The 17731-nt window shown below is 36.5% G+C and overlaps 1 protein-coding gene across 1 annotated transcript; it reads left to right on the forward strand.

Annotated features, from left to right (window-relative positions):
- The first annotated feature begins 7889 nt into the window (after positions 1-7889).
- LOC145045427 (two-component response regulator ORR3-like) lies at positions 7890-10071 on the forward strand. Its single transcript, XM_078993756.1, has 5 exons — positions 7890-8089; positions 8183-8277; positions 8636-8713; positions 9103-9173; positions 9690-10071. The coding sequence occupies exons 1-5, from the start codon at positions 7981-7983 to the stop codon at positions 9898-9900; spliced, it is 564 nt and encodes a 187-aa protein (XP_078849882.1). The 5' UTR covers positions 7890-7980; the 3' UTR covers positions 9901-10071.
- Positions 10072-17731: the final 7660 nt, after the last annotated feature.

The following is a 17731-nucleotide window of genomic DNA, read 5'->3' on the forward strand; positions in this document are numbered from 1 at the left end:
TGAAAACCGGGAGCTTAATTAAAAACCGGGCTCTGTGAAGGTAGGGCTTCCAAACCGAAAAGATAAAATTTTTGGGCTTCTCGGGGGTCTCGGGACGTGTTTCGGGTGCTAAAATTGATATCAGGGCTTCGGGAAAAGTCAAAATAGTGAATATATGGATTTAAGGGTGAAAAATGGCAAATTCTCAAAATTACCCGGGAAGGCTCGCAGGCCTCCCTTTTATAGGCGAGGGGCTCAGATCCGGAGCTAGGAGAAGCGAGCACGTGGCTACTGGAGCAAAGAAGGAAAGGCAGGTGGCGGTGCGAGGCTCAGACACGCGTGCGATGACGAAGCAACTCGGTGGCTCGGATGCGAGGCTGGTAGGCGAGACATGTCTCACATCGGACTGGCCACCGATGCGAGACGTGTCTCGTTCCTGCTGGACCTCGGCCTCGGCGAATCAGCTTGCAACACTTGCTGAATTCGGATTTGGCCACGTCTCCGGTGACGCTGCTGCTTCGTGCGAAGGTGATGTGGCTGGGACGGAGGTCTCCGGTGGCTGGTACTATTCATGCGAATTTCTCGGAAAATGCGCCCCAAACTTCTAAAATCCATAACTTTCGCATACGAGCTCCGTATTTGACGTTCATTATATGCACGTGTAGCTAAAATTATGCTCTACAACTTTTGTCTAGACTTCGCCGGCTAATTTTGATTTTATTTTTAATATTATTATTTTTAACAGACCGGGACAGGAAAATCCGTTAAAAATTCATAACTTCTTCATCCGACATCTGTTTTCGTCAGAATTTTTACCGTTGTACTACAAATGATGAGACCTTAGATTCTCATTTAGGATGTATCGTTCAAATATCGCTCGATCTAAAATTCGAGTTTTTAGTTGTCTACTGCTAAGTTGAAACTTCAAAAAATCATAACTTCCTCATACGAAGTCAGATTTTGGCGTTCTTTTTATCGAATTTCTCAGTTTAACGAATACTACGACTTTCATTTAGATTACTAAGGCTAAAAAGTAGTTTATCAAAAACTCACTTTTTACGTCATTCGGCGTCATGCCGGTTTTGTCGCGGATCTTCGGTTGGTCATAACTTCTTCGTTATAACTCAGATTTCGACAAAGTTTTCACCTACAAGTTTCTAACAAGATTCTCTACAACATCAAATAATAAAATTTTACTTATTTAAAATTTTATATTTTCGCTAAATTTCATTATTTGGCTTTTAATTGGAATCTCATAAGACTTCCAATATTTTCTGAGTGATTCTAAACATAGTTTTACTTCATTTCTAGTAAAAACCATCTGTTAGGACTCAACACTCAATTTCATATAGTATTTCACAATTTTATTTATTATGAAACACGATTTCAAAACATGTATGTTACAAATACCTCCTCCTTTTGAGGATTTCATCCCCGAAATTACATCAATTAAAATAAATGGGGATATTTTGCTTTTATCTCATTCTTATTCTCCCAAGTATAGTTTGGGCCACGATGGTGTTTCCACTTGACAAGCACCAATTCTACTTCTTTATTGTTTAGCCTAGTTGTTCTTTCATTCTCGATTTCTTCAGGCTCTTCAACATATCTTAATTTATTATCCAATTTCACCTCGGATAATGGAATTGTCTCATCGTAGATGCTCAAACATTTGCGCAGATAACTTACATGAAACACATCATGAATACCTGCCAAATCTTCAGGTAATTCTAAGCGGTATGCTTGCTTTCCAATTCTCTGGATGATTTTGAATGGACCAACAAATCTAGGAATCAACTTTCCTTTCTTCCTAAATCGCATAAGGCCTTTCCATGGGGATACCTTTAGCATCACGAAATCACCCACTTGGAATTCTATAGGTTGTCTTCTCATTTCTGTATAAGACTTCTGTCGATCCTGGGCCGCTTTCATTCTTTCTCGTATGATTTGAATCTTATCAGTGGTGTCTTGAATCATTTCAAGGCCTCCAAGGATCTTTTATCCTACATCACGCCAACATAACGGCGTACGGCATTTGCGACCATATAATGCTTCATATGGTGGCATTTTGATTGAAGTGTGGTAACTGTTATTATACGAAAATTTGACAAGCGGTAAGTATTTATCCCAGTTACCACCGAACTCCAAGACACATGCACGAAGCATATCTTCTAGTGTTTGGATTCTTCTCTCCGTCTGACCATCTGTCTGGGGATGATAAGCAGTGCTGAGAGCAACTCGAGATCCCAATTCGCGTTGCATACTCGCCCAAAAGTGAGAAGTGAAGCGAGTATCGCGATCGGAAATGATCTTTAGTGGCACACCATGTCTTGCAACAATTTCATCCAAGTACACTTGTGCGTATTTCTCCATTGGAGCTGTTTCACGCATGGCGAGAAAATGTGCACTCTTAGTCTGGCGGTCGACGATTACCCAAATGCTATCATGCTGTCTAGCAATCTTCGGCAATTTGGTAATAAAATCCATGGACAGCTCTTCCCACTTCCATACAGGAACATTAAGACTTTCTGGGGTTCCATAAGGCTTTTGGTGCTCTGTTTTGACTTGTAAGCATACTAAGCATTCATGTACATATCTTCCAATGTCTCTCTTTAATCCAGGCCAACAATAATCAGCTCTTACATCATAGTACATTTTACTTGTACCAGGATGTATTGATAGCTTAGACTTATGAGCTTCATCTAAAATCTTCTGTCTTAATACACCAATCTTTGGAATCCATAGCCGATTCTTCAATACTTTTAATCCTCGTGGATCATCAAGTAAAACATCAGCATAATGTACCATTCCTTCCTTCTTCAATATCATCAAGAATAGTGAACTTCACCGTAGTGTGAGTAATAGTATAACACATACTATTACGACAATCCACGGTTGAAAGACCCCAACTTTCGTATTTTTGAAAGACCCAAACTTTCATACTTCACAATATCATTATTCCCAAACATGCTATTTGCATATTCATAAAAGCAATATTTTACATTGATAAAGGGAATTACAAACTATTGGATACAAACCGTCTATTACAAAGTGTTATATATTACATAACTACCCAGGATATTGTAATTTATACAAACATAAACTGTAGTACAAAAGTACTATTACAAACTATTCTAAATCTTTCAATAGTATGTGAACATACTAGTTACTTATCACCTGTAATTGTTAAACATTGATAGGGTAAGCGGTGACGCTTAGTGAGTTCAATAATAGATACAATATAACGTTATGCCATATATATACTTTAATGTGGCAAAAGCAAAGAGGAACAACAAGATATATGTGAGATCATGTGACAAGCGTTCATATCAATCAAAGACTTTATTCAAAGATATACTTTTCAATTCTTGATATACATCAATAAAACTTTGGCCCAAATGGCATAGAAGACATGCAATTTCTTATTAATATCTTGTTAGATTTTAGGCTTATAGTCCTGTCTAACCATTTGCCAATGCCATAGAATAGAAGTCATTCTCTTACGGAAACATGCTCTACATGGCTAGAGGCTATGTACCAGTACCAATGTGAATCTAAGTCCTTTCACTGATCACATGGTCAAAGGTATTACAATTGCTATAAACATAGCAAATAAAATCACATGGGAAAATAACTCAGAATAATAACACTGAAAAGCACATAGCACATATAACATATAACATACAATTGTTCCTATATATTGAACTCACCTTAAGTTAACCGGAGGTTAAAATAGTAATTTGGACAGCACTTCGGCTTTAAATATGTCTTTCTGTGTTGAAAACCGGGAGCTTAATTGAAAACCGGGCTCTGCGAAGGTAGGGCTTCAAAACCGAAAAGATAAAATTTTCGGGCTTCTCGGGGGTCTCGGGACGTGTTTCGGGTGCTAAAATTGATACGGGGGCTTTGAGAAAAGTCAAAATAGTGAATATATGGATTTAGGGGTAAAAAAATGACAAATTCTCAAAATTACCCGGGAAGGCTCGCAGGCCTCCCTTTTATAAGCGAGGGGCTCGGATCTGGAGCTAGGAGAAGCAAGCACATCGCTGCTGAAGCGAAGAGGGAAAGGAAGGTGGCAGTGCGAGGCTCGGACACGCGTGCGATGACGAAGCAGCTCGGTGTCTCGGATGCGAGGCTGGTAGGCGAGACGTGTCTCGCGTCGGACTGGCCAACGATGCGAGACGTGTCTCGTTCCTGCTGGACCTCGTCCTCGGCGAATCAGCTTGTGACACTTTCCGACTTCAGATTTGGCAACGTCTCCAGTGACGCTGCTGCTTCGTGCTAAGGTGACGTGGCTGCGACGCGGGGTCTCCGGTGGCTGGTACTATTCATGCGAATTTCTCGGAAAATGTGCTCCAAACTTCTAAAATCCATAACTTTCACATACGAGCTTTGTTTTTGATATTCTTTATATGCACACGTAGCTAAAATTACGCTCTACAACTTTCGTTTAGACTTCGTTGGCTAGTTTTGACTTTATTTTTAAAATTATTATTTTTAACAGACCGGAACAGGAAAATCCGTTAAAAATTCATAACTTCTTCATCCGACATCCGTTTTCGTCATACTTTTTACCGTTGTACTACAAATGACGAGACCTTAGATTCTTGTTTAGGATGTATCAGTCAAATATTGCTCGATCTAAAATTCGAGTTTTTAGCTGTCTACTGCTAAGTTGAAACTTCGAAAAATCATAACTTCCTCATACGGAGTCAGATTTTGGCGTTCTTTTTATCGAATTTTTCGGTTTAACGAATACTAAGACTTTCATTTAGATTAATAAGGCTAAAAAGTAGTTTATCAAAAACTCACTTTTTACGTCCTTCGGCGCCGTGTCGATTTTGTTGCGGATCGTCGGTTGGTCATAACTTCTTCCTTATAACTCGGATTTCGACGAGGTTTTTGCCTACAAGTTTCTAACAAGATTCTCTACAACATCAAATAATAGAATTTTACTTATTTAAAATTTTATATTTTCGCTAAATTTCATTATTTGGTTTTTAATTGGAATCTCATAAGACTTCTAATATTTTCTGAGTGATTCTAAACATAGTTTTACTTCATTTCTAGTAAAGACCATCTGTTAGAACTCAACACTCAATTTCACATAGTATTTCGCAATTTTATTTATTACGAAACACGATTTCAAAACGTGTATGTTACAGTTAGCCTTAGCCTTGGGTAAAGAAATCGTTGTTCCTCAGTCCATTTTAAAGAGTAAGGCTAGCTTGAAAGATTATGAAGATGGAGAAGTTTTCTTGAAACCTTTAGGAATTGTCTTTATTGGCAAGAACAAGAAGGGTAACAACACAAAATTCCTGTTTCAAGTATGCGATGTTGAGAGGTACTCTACTTCTCATTATACAAATCTCATGATTCGCATGAACAGCTGTGCTAAGAACAATAAAAATGATAAATGTGAAATTCGAAAGGCGATCAACTGGTATGCGGAAGTTCAAAGAATTATACACCAGGTGGCTAAAAATATTCATATTTCCTAAATTAAAATGATTATTTGGGAATATTTTATAAGTATATATACATTTAAAGTTGTTTTGTATGTTAGAATGCTCCTGAAGGCCATTTGATGGACACTTATGAGTTACCAACTACATACATTACATGTTGCACATAAAAACACTCATTAGATATCGATTGCATACATTGAAGTTGTTGTAAGTTTTTTTCTTCAAATTTGACTTATGAGTTAATTTTATTGTATATTATTTCTCAATTTTTTTTATCTCCCTACGTTCTAATTTTCATATGAGTTAATTTCGTTGTGCATTGAAGATGATTTCACGCCTAACGTAGCAGGTGGACAAGAGGGTCGTCCAATAGAAATGTACCCTTTATTTTGTAAAACAAAAGTAGCACGTAAGTAAATTCTAATTATTATATTTATTCCATTTTGCAACTGAATTTAAATAATTTTTCTATTCTTGCAATTGATTTTTTTTTTTGATTCGTTTATTTAGATGCCTCTTAGGGCTTAGTTTTTTGTAGGCCCTATATACTGTCACAAATGCACATATCTTCAAATACTTGTCTCTAACTTTCCAATTGAATACTTCACTTAGCTCAAAATATGTCATAGCACACCAAGTACTTAAAATTATTTCTCCTAACATATTCAACACATCCACTTTCACCATCAATATAATCCGGTAACCTTGACATCAGATCAAAAATTGTTGTTCAAAAAGGCAATCCAAAGTTGATTTCGCTAAGTGCACTGAATTCCTCGTCTAAGGTGATTGCACCTAAACACTACCTTCGCATATGCATTCAATTTGATAAAACATGACGATTTGTTTGTTTATGAAAGTCCGATTTTGGTGAACGTTTAACAGGTAGATGAGAAACTTTGGTGATGGATTGTTTGAAGATGGAAATTTTATATCTTGGCAACTATGTCTTAAATGTCATTTTTCATTGTTCAGTTCATGGTTAGCTTTTTTAGGTTCAGTTATACATGTAATAATTCTCTTCTCTTTGATTATTTACATACAATACCAACTTTACCCTTTTGATATTATATAGAATATGTTATTATAGCGGTATAATGATTAAAACATTAATAGATGTATCTAATGCAAAGATCCATATCTGCACGTAGAAGTCGTTCGTCAGGATGCAAGTTCTATGAATAAGAAATCAGTAGTTTATCCACCTTCTCATAGAAAGCTTTTATAAACATGTAGATGTTATAACTCTATTAATGTACCAACCTTCTGTTCAATGACTCTCAACGTGCAGATGTTATAACTCTATTAATGTACCCACCTTTTATTCGATACTCTAAAAAACTTGACTGAAAAATGTTTTGATCAAACCAAACCCGCATCAATAGCGTGGGTGACCTTCATCTAGTTGGAATAATTCCATATTCAATATAATCTTTTTATAAATTTGTTAGAAAATTTATAAATAGTATATTAGGCTATAATGCTCACAGTTCTAATATGAAATGGCATTTGATCTAGTGCTAGAGGGTGTGTTTAATTCTTAAAAGAAATATCAATAATAAATATATAAATAAATATATAGATTTTGGATATGATTAGTTGGGTCCGTGTTTGTTGTTAATTTTTTTTTTTTATGTTATCATTGTCATATTTTAATCAAGTATGCAACATTAAGTACCGATAACAATTAAAATGATCAGTTTTCTTTTGTATTTTTTCATTGTCATATTTTAATCATGTATTCATGTTAACCACACCCCTTGTGATCCATTCGAAGTCGGAAGTACAATCACTAAATAACAAAATTAGATTTTGGATTTATCTTCATGTTATAAGTTATTATACACTAGCGATCGAAAAAAATCATTTGCTGATATTCTTGTTATGTTACGATACTTTTCATTATGTTTATTTGTTTTTTAATAATTAATTTATACTATAAGTGTTGGAAGTGTAAACATTGGCAAATGACGTCTATATCACGATTTTATGCAATTTTTGGCAATTGCTTGATTTTGAAACCATCGGGAATCCAAACATTCGTAAAATTTATAATATACTTTCCATATTAATTGCTACTTCGAAATGCTAAAGATATGAGCATCGAAAAAAAATATTTTCACAAATCCTAAGTATCCACTTGATTGATCTTTCGCTATTCTTTTCTTATTTTCTAAAGATTGACAAGAAAAAGATAAAGATTTCCTCCATATGATATGCACATGCACATCACACGTATAGATTTTGAATTTTGGGGTCAAACTATAAAGAAATGTTGAAATTGGGGTAAAGTTTTGAAATTTGACTAAAATTAGAAGAAAATAAAAAACAATTTGAAACTTCGGTGCTCTTTCACCATTGCTGAAAAATCAACTCAAAAAAGATCCTAAACGATTCGGAAAATCATATCTGGTCGGATCTTCTTTTCCAAACTGTCAAAATCTTCAAATCCCACCTCCACAAATCAAATGGGTCCTCTTAAAAAACCCCAATTCTTCTTCTTCCAATTCTTCATCCTCAAAACAATTTCAAAATGGGCGTTATCGCAGTCGCAAATGCCCCTCTTCATGTTCTTGCAGTGGACGACAGCAATCTTGATAGGAAATTGATCGAACGTCTGCTAAAGACCTTTTCATATCATGGTAAAACATCTTCTATTCACCTATTTCTAATAGGGTTTTATTCAAACCTTCTGTGTTCATTCGACTTACCATTTTTTGTGATTGTGATTGCAGTTACTGCTGTGGATTCTGGAAGTAAGGCCTTGGAGTTTTTGGGTCTGCAAGATGTTGAAAAGCTTCCGTCTTTTGCTGCTAACACTTGTCAACCTGTATGAATCTTCTTTCATTTCTGTTTTTGCATATCATTCTGTGAATCTTTAATCAATCAAATTCTATATTTGACTTTTCGTGATGAAGTAATAAACTAATTATACTTCATTTTGAAAGTTTTCAAGAATTACTTTATGCTATAGGAAAAAACTGATACTTTGATTTGGGAATATCAATAATCTGATGAAGAAAACAAAATGCACTCATATAAATTCTGAATTTGAACGAGTATATGGTTGACTTTCAAAAGTCAAATTTATAATTTGGTTCTGTATCCTGTAGATCGTAGAGGCATGTTTGAATTTTGATATGCGTGTTCATTTTGATCCTTATACTTTGTTCTTCAATTAATTTCAGGAAGTGGAGGTGAATTTGATTATTACAGATTATTGTATGCCTGGGATGACTGGTTTTGAACTCTTGAGAAAGATCAAGGTGAGGTTTTTCATTTTTGATATTATTTAGTTCCTATTTGTGCTAAAACACAAATTTATTTCCAAAATCCTTCGCATATGATCCTCTATGGCCCAAAATCTTGGTAATTATGATGGTTGACTTGATCGATTTCCCTTTTGATATTTCCACTTATGTTTTTTTATTCATCCACTTGTTATTTTGGTTTCACTTTTATGCCTCTCATCCTAATTTTCCATCTTCGATTAAAATGAAGGGTATAAAAGTTCGAATCACCTTTTCTTTTAAGTGCGTGAATCGCGTTGTGGACATTTTGATCTACCTTTCCTTTATTTGGTGTAGGATCATTTATATAAAATTAGAAAACATGAAATAATTATATTATTATATAATGTTGTGGATATTTGCAGGAATCAACATCGCTTAAAGACATCCCGGTTGTAATCATGTCCTCCGAGAACGAGCCAGCTAGGATAAATAGGTAATTTACATTTTACATGTCAAATTACCATTTTACCATTTTACCCTTGTTCGTTTTCATTTTGCAAACTATTTCGGTTTTGAGTGTCGCATACTATCGAAACTTTTAGAGTAAATTACTGAAATCATCCTTATGGTTTGGTCAAAATCACATGTTTGGTCCCTAACATTTCTTTTGCACTTGGATCGTCCTTGTGGTTTGATTTTGTTGCGTTTTTCGTCATTTACATACATAAAGTTAGGGATCAAATGTGTAATTTTTAGCAAACCATAAGGACGAAAAACGCAACAAAATCAAACCACAGGGACGATTCGAGTGCAAAAAGAAAATTAGGGACTAAACGTGCAATTTTAACCAAACTATAGGGATGATTTCAGTAATTTACTCAAACTTTTATATCCCTGAATGTTTGCGGTAACGCTAAGGAGGGGGCATGGATCCGTATATTTCTTCATATGGTCATGTTTGAAGGGCATTTTAGACATTTATGCTTAATATAAATTTTGTCTCTAACAGATGCTTAGAAGAAGGAGCTGAGGAGTTTTTCCTGAAACCCGTGAGGTTGTCCGATGTTGACAAGTTGAAACCCTACTTCTCAAAGAACAAGAGGAAGACCAACAACGAGGAAGAATGTGTTTCAAATGACAAATCTAGAGTGAAGTACGATGATGTTGAAACATGGTCCGAGGAAGAAAGACAAATGTTTTCTGAGGATAAGTCTTGCTGACATCATCATCATGAGAGGTTCAAGATTCATGTGGTTCCATCAAGGTCATGGAGAGGTGTTATTAAGTTGGGAAAAAAACTAGGGTTTGGGAAATAACCCATGATTGAATGTTATCTTTTTGAACATTTCGGGTTTTACAGTTGATCATGAAATAAATTGGTAATCGTAAAACTTGTTGTTTGTATTGCGAATCTTTAATTTGTTATTTGTTTGTTTTATTCGGGACGTTTGTGTGTCAATTCGGTATTAGGTATGAATCTTACATGATAATTCTTTATAGCGAGTAGTTTAGTTAAAAAAACTCTTTATGGAGTTCCAAAATTACAATGAGAAAGCACTACGAGTTTGAATATTATGGATTTAAAAACTATGTTCTCTATTTTTCTAGGATCTTTGGAATATAAGTGTGTTACCTTGTACTTTAGCTCTTCTATGATTCACGTAAATGCCATATTTCTTTGTAACATAATAGGTGTTTCGAGTGGCTAGAAGAGAAAAAAAAACATAAGACTAAGTGCTTATTTTATGAAAAAGGAGAATATTGCGAAATAAATTAAATAAACAGAATTTATTTTCAGGGGTTAGATGGCTGAAGTGTTAATTTAAGAAAGAAAAAAGTTGTTAGGAATCGTATTACTTTACTTAAAAATTGTAGGAATGGCCTTGTGTTCCTGTTAATAACCAACTAAACATTTTTTTAGATGATTTGTATATAATAATTTTTTTCTATACATAACAATTGTGCTTTAAAATGTTGTATTGTACAACTCCATAATACATAATTGTTGTGTATGGCAAAAAACTGTTGTAGAAATAATTTGGAATTTGTGGGATAAGTGTGTCAAAAAAAAAAAAAATGAAAGTGTAGTCGAGAAATGTTGACCCGCTTAAATGAAATTGGACCATTATACTGATGAAATGGATGCAGAGGGACTAAAATATTTAAATCCCTAAGTTAAACCCCACATGTTGGTGGGTTATGATCATTAATTTTGATGAAATGAAGGTGGGAACCGTAAATTTAATAAAATGATGCAATTGTTCTCTCATTTCATCTGTATAAATGATTTGAGAAGCTAAAGAGATTCCATCTTTAGTGAACTCAATCAGTGAAGTATCATTTGGAGCAACATTGGAAGTAATCAAAGGCTTCGAATATATAGTTCACCAAATTATCTCCACGTTCAAGTTTATTGGGAGTTGAAAAGAAAATTCGTTTTTAGATCAAACTGATTTTTAGGGTTTCATTTTTAACCCTCTTTGAGTGATTTCCAAGATTTAAGCTCAATCTTATCATTCACTGGGTGGATTTGAAGTTTGAGTAAAAATCTAGCTATGAATCATTGATTTCAATTTGGGATCACAAGTGTTAAGCTATTAATGTAATGTTTTTATGATCATATATGGAGTTTTGTTGATATAAATCCATATTAGATGCACAAACTCATTGGAATTGAGGATTCTAGAGGGTTATGGTGAATTCCACTTAGTTTTTAACATCTAATTATGTAAATGATATTCTAGACATAAATTGATACATTGCTTGTTATTTGGGATGATTAACATGAAGGATTACTTGACTAAAATACGATTCTAAAGATTACTAACACATTGGATATGAGAGGTTAAAACTTGCATGTGGTAAGTATAAATTTCATTAGTGATTTTAGATTACAAGAAAATTGGAGGACCAATATGAGTAGATGATGTTCATACATATTGAATTGATACTTGAGTATTGATTGGATCCAAAACAATAAGAGTTCCATGTATATAAAATGATTCTAATGATTGTTGGCCATAAAGGGGAAAAATAGGAATTATGGAATTAGAATAGTGCTACCATAGTCAAGAATATAAGTTTAGAACCTTTAAAATATGATTTAGCATGATAGTTGCATATAATTTGATTTAGCATGATATTATGCATAGTAGGAGATTCCATTACAATAAGGTTGTTAACTCGTTCAATTAGCAATTACGGGGCACTTGAATTTAAAGTAAATGTTGAGCACTTAATAAATTAAGTGATGAGTTTTGTATGATAAGAACATCCTCTAAACTTCCTTGGGATCTCATATAACTGTTATAAAAGTTTTGGAAATGAACTAAAAGCAAATATAAAAAGTATGATGGTCTAATGAGAAAGAAAACTCAAAATGGAGTTACTGAGTGGAAAGCGTATCATGTACCTTATGAAAATGCGTTACGTAATGCACATACTGCCACACCCCCGAACCATCAGAAAAACAACGGCGGAAACGTCCGGGGGCGGCGACGTCATACGGAGTATCACAACAATCATATCATAGCAATCAAAGTAAATATAACCATTACATTACAATATAAATAGATTGTACATAACAATATATAGCAAAAGATAAAGACGAGACTCCAAAAATGCTCCATCTTCTCCAAAAGCTGGCTAGCTACCTGTCTATCGTTGTCCTGAGAATACAAGCGATTTTGAAAACGTATCAGCACAAAGCTGGTGAGTTCATTAGCATGTTTTTATTTTGAAAATTAGTCACTGAGTTTGTATAAATAGTTTCTTTCCATTATAGGTAAAATGTCGATTATATCGAAAACCATTGTTATCAAGTGCTGAAATACGTATGCATGCTTACCAAGAAAATTCAATACTTTCTAACATGTTTGTTGGTTTCTGTATGAAAAGTACATTCTGTTTGAAAACCCTGATTACCACGAATACGTAATGTAAGTTCTGTTCGAAAACCCTAGCTACCACCAGTATGTAATGTATGATCGTTTGGAAACCCTGGTTACCACCAGTATGTATAATAGTTTTATTACTTAAAATAAAACTATGGAAGAAAGAAATCTCGTAAACAAAGGTTAGTTTATACTTATTGTGAGTCGTATAACCATACTAATATGACCTGTGACCTCCTTGACATTCTTCAGGCGTCGTACAATTACAAAAATTGTCACCCCAAGCGTGCCCACCTAACTGTAGCTAACAGTTCAGGTGTAGGATTGTCGGTCCCGAATAGATCTATTCACAAATTCCATGCTCTCCCTCTGTGAGACTCTGGTTATACTACCGGTGAAGATTTATTGGTACCCCGAGGGGCATAACGAAGATAGTCTCACAATCAAGTATTAACTAGTTTACATGTTGTTCGGTTGTTCTCGAGTTTGAAATCGTTTGTAACGGTGTAGAGTATAAATGATTATACATAAAATAATTATTTAGCATGATACTCTAGTTTTGTATTCGTAGTAATGGATAAACTAAATCTGACATAGTTTATATGTTTGACTTTGCATGAAGTTTGAATTTGTAAGACTGGTTAATGAAATCCCACAAACTATACCTATTATAGTTTGAATGGTTTGTTACGTTCATGAATGGTTTTGAAAACTATGCAATTATGATTAGAAAATGTCCCTTATGCTCCACATATTACAAAAGGGATAATTATATCTAAATGTTTGATAGAAAACCGTTGTAATTGAATCAGTTTTTAAGTTATGAAAACATTTATGTTTAGCTTGTATTCCCCCCTGAAAACATGAAAAAAAAAACTCGGAAACAAAAAAACTCGGAAAAGTGCAAGGGTATGAACTCACAGTTGGTTGGATGCAGAGAATTGAACTGGATGATCCTTGAGTTGCTGTATGTAGCACTTAACGGAATCCTAATATCAAATGAATACATATGTGTATTTAAATTTGCGATTTCGTTAGACAAGTGTTAGATGAACACTTGGTTTTGGTTAAGGAACGTCATTGGGAATTGGTTGGATCAAGGAAAACAGACTTTTTCCCCATGCATGAGTTGTTTACGGCCGTAAAGGGAGTTTACGGCCGTGAACTGGATTTGCGATCCATGGATTTACGGCCCATGGTTTTGCGGTTTAAGGGTTTACGGCCCAAGGGTTTACGACCATAAACACTGGACGAGATGTGTGATTATCAATGTTTCAAGGTCCTTTGTAGCCTCTTGGAATTATTCTAAGCCTCGTGCAAAGCTCAATGGAGAGTTTAAAGGCCAATATTCAACCTAAAATGGAGTTTACGGCCATTGAAGGGTGTACGACCATAAACCCATTCCGAGTTTATGATTTGGGTCGATTTTAGGTCAAAAATCAGTGGTTTCTAGTGGATATCAAGCATAGATGGAAGTTACTTACTGCAAGAGGCTTGGAATGAGGTTTTTAGCCACCAAACACTAGTGTGTGTTCTTGGTGTTCTTGGTGAGAGAGAATATCTAGCAAACATGAAATTATATGGAATGAAAACATGGATTCATCACTTAGAAGGGATTAAAACCAAGAAAGCTGGTGAATCACTTACATTCTTGATGGTTCTTGATCAAACTTGGAATTGTAGAGAGAGAAAGCTTCTTAGAGTGTGAAAAGGGGTGAACTGAAGGCCACTTAACCTTTATATAGGGTGAGTTTACGGCCAGGGGTGGGGGTCCACCTGGCACTGCCCGTAAACAGAGTTTATGGCCGTACACGAGTTTAAAGATGTAAACTCGCCTTGGCCGTGAACTCCTCGTTTTCGAGGGAATCGAGAGTTTTTCATGCGATTTTTCGTTTTCCGACTCGTATGAAATTTTAACGATAACCCTAGTTGATTTACTTAACCTAAGAAGTTGACGGAAAAATTTAATAATCAAATTTCATTAACAGAAGCGGGTTACAGTAACGGAATAAATTTCAGGTTGTCACATCATCCCCCCCCCCCCCCCCCCCCCGTTAGAGGGAATTTCATCCCAAAATTCAAAAATAGGATACAAATCATGCGTTTGGAAAGATATTTGGATACTTCTACTTCATTGAATCCTCGTGCTCCCAAGTGAATTCAGGTACCCGCTTGGCATTCCAACGAACCTTCACTATCGGGATGTGGCTTTCCTTTGTTTGTTTTACCTCCCGGTCCATGATTTCGATTGGTTCTTCTACAAGGTTCAGATTTTTGTTAATTTCAATTTCGTCGAGAGGAATTGTAAGGGTTTCGTCAGATAGGCACTTCTTGAGATTCAAAATGTGAAATACGGGATGAATGTTTCTAAGTTCATGTGGTAAACGAAGTTTGTAGGCTACAGGACCAATCCTAGAAAGGATTTCGAATGGTCCTATGTACCTCAGATTTACCTTTCCACGTTTTCCGAAGCATATCATGCCTTTCCAGGGCGATACCTTCAACAGAACACGGTCTCCAACCTGGAATTCCAAGGGTTTTCTTCATTTATCGGTGTATCTCTTTTTTCGATCCCGTGAAGCTTTTAGTCATTCCCGGATTTGTATGATCTTTTCGTTGGTTTCGCGGATGATTTTTGGACCAGTGAGAGTGCTATCAGGGACTTGCCCCTTGGCTAGCTGTGTGTCGCCCACCTCTGCCTAGCATAAAGGAGATCTGCACTTGTGGCCATAGAGGGCTTCGAAAGGCGCACCCTTGATACTCGTATGATAACTATTGTTGTAAGCGAATTCAACCAAGGGAAAATGGATGTCCCACGATTTACCGAAGTCGATGACACATGCTCTCAACATGTCTTCCAAAGTTTGGATGGTTCTCTCATTTTGTCCATCTGTTTGAGGATGATAAGTTGTACTCATATCCAGCTTAGTTCCAAGAGCCTTCTGCAGGGACTGCCAAAATCTAGAAGTGAGTCTGTTATCTCGATCGCAGATAATGGATACAAGTACACTGTGCAGTCGAATTATCTCTTGGATGTAGATTCGCGTGAGTCTTTCCATCTTGAAAGTTTCTTTGATTGGCAGGATGTGAGTGCATTTCGTCAATCGATCGACTATTACCCAGATGGTGTCATACCCACTCGGAGATTTGGGTAATTTGGTAATGAAATCCATGGTAATCCTCTCCCAATTCCACTCAGGTATCTCGGGCTGCTGAAGTAGACCTGAGGGCTTCTAATATTTGACCTTCACCTTGGCGCAAGTCAAACACTTGCCCACAAAGGTGGCGATCTCGTCTTTCATGTTTGGCCACCAATGTAGTTTCTTGAGATCAAGGTACATCTTGATTGATCTTGGGTGAACGGAGTATCTAGTATTGTGAGCTTCGTTCATCACGGCCTCTCTATATCCACCGAACTTTGGGGTACATATCCGGTTCATGAAATAGTAGACTCCATCTCCCTTGATCTATAAGTTCTTTTCTATTCCCCTCAAGGCTTCATCCGCCACGTTCTTTGGTTTCAGGGCTTCCAACTGAGCTTCTCTAATTTGTGTGGATATGTGGGAATGGATGGTCATGGTAAGTGCTTTCACACTGCGACCTGAGTATTCCTTCCGGCTGAGGGCATCTGCTACCACGTTAACCTTGTCGGGACAATAGCGTATTTCACACTTATAATTGCTGAGTAGCTCTACCCATCGCCGTTGTCTCATGTTCAACTCCTTCTGATCAAGGATGTGTTGTAGGCTTTTATGGTCAGTGAAGATTGTGCACTTTGTTCCGTAGAGACATTGTCTCCATATTTTCAATGCGAAGACCACTGCTCCCAACTCCAGGTCGTGAGTTGTGTAATTTACTTCGTGTTCTTTCAAATGTCTCAAGGCATAAGCAATAACCTTTCCTCGCTGCATAAGCACACAACCTAAGCCCTGATTAGATACATCGTAGTACACAACAAAGTCCTCCGTCCCTTCAGGCAGAGACATGATAGGTGCGCTACACAAGGCTCGCTTCAACGTTTGGAATGCAGTGTCTTGCTTTTCACTTCAACAAAAGGGTACACCTTTCTGAGTCAGAGTGGTTAGGGGTTTGGCAATCATGGAGAAATTTTGGATAAACCTGCGATAATAGCCAGCAAGACCCAAGAATTGACAAATTTCCGTGGGTGTCATTGGTGCTGACCAGTTCTCTATCTCTTTGATTTTGGAAGGGTCCACGTGTATGCCTTCCTCACTTACCATGTGACCCAAGAAAGTTACTTTTCGAATCCATAATTCACATTTGGAGAATTTTGCGTATAGCTTTTCCGTTCTTATAGTTTCCAACACTAATCTCAAGTGTTGTTTGTGATCTTCCTTGCTTCTAGAGTAGACAAGTATATCATCTATGAACATGATAACAAACTTTTCCAGGAAAGGACAACACACCCGATTCATCAGGTCCATGAATACTGTCGGTGTGTTGGTTAGACCGAAGGGCATTACTACAAATTTATAGTGGCCATATCGAGTCCAGAATGTTGTTTTAGGAACATCCCCCTTGTGGACTCGTAGCTGATGGTACCCTGATTCGAGGTCTATTTTGGAGAAATAACTGGCTCCTTGAAGTTAATCGAAGAGGTCATCTATCCGGGGAAGAGGATAACAGTTTTTGACGGTGAGTTTGTTTAGTTCGCGGTAGTCAATGCACATCCGGAAAGATCCATCCTTATTTTTTACAAATAAAACCGGGGCTCCCTAGGGTGAGGAACTCGGTCAGATGAATACCTTGCTGAGCAGCTTGTTGAGCTAACTGGATAAATCTTGCATTTATGCTGGTGCTAGGCGATATGGTGATTTAGCTACGGGGTAGCTCCGGGTATTAAGTTGATGCGAAACTCGACTTGGCGCTCAGGAGGAATTCCTAGAAGCTCTTCGGGAAAGACATCAGGAAAGTTGTAGACTTCAGGGATGCTCTCGAGGTCTTTAACCTCCTGTTTCTCATTTCCAACATGGGCTAGGAATGCATGACACTCCTTTCGCAGAAGTTTTTGGGTTTTGATGAATGAAATAATGTGAAGATTTGAGCTGAGTTTATCACCATAGATAATGAGGCTTTCGCCAGAGGGAAGATTGAGATGGATGGCCTTTTCGAAACAAAGGATATCGGTACGATTGGC

Source organism: Lactuca saligna, chromosome 1 (genome assembly GCF_052625555.1).
Source record: "Lactuca saligna cultivar CGN05327 chromosome 1, ASM5262555v1, whole genome shotgun sequence".
NCBI lineage: Eukaryota > Viridiplantae > Streptophyta > Magnoliopsida > Asterales > Asteraceae > Lactuca > Lactuca saligna.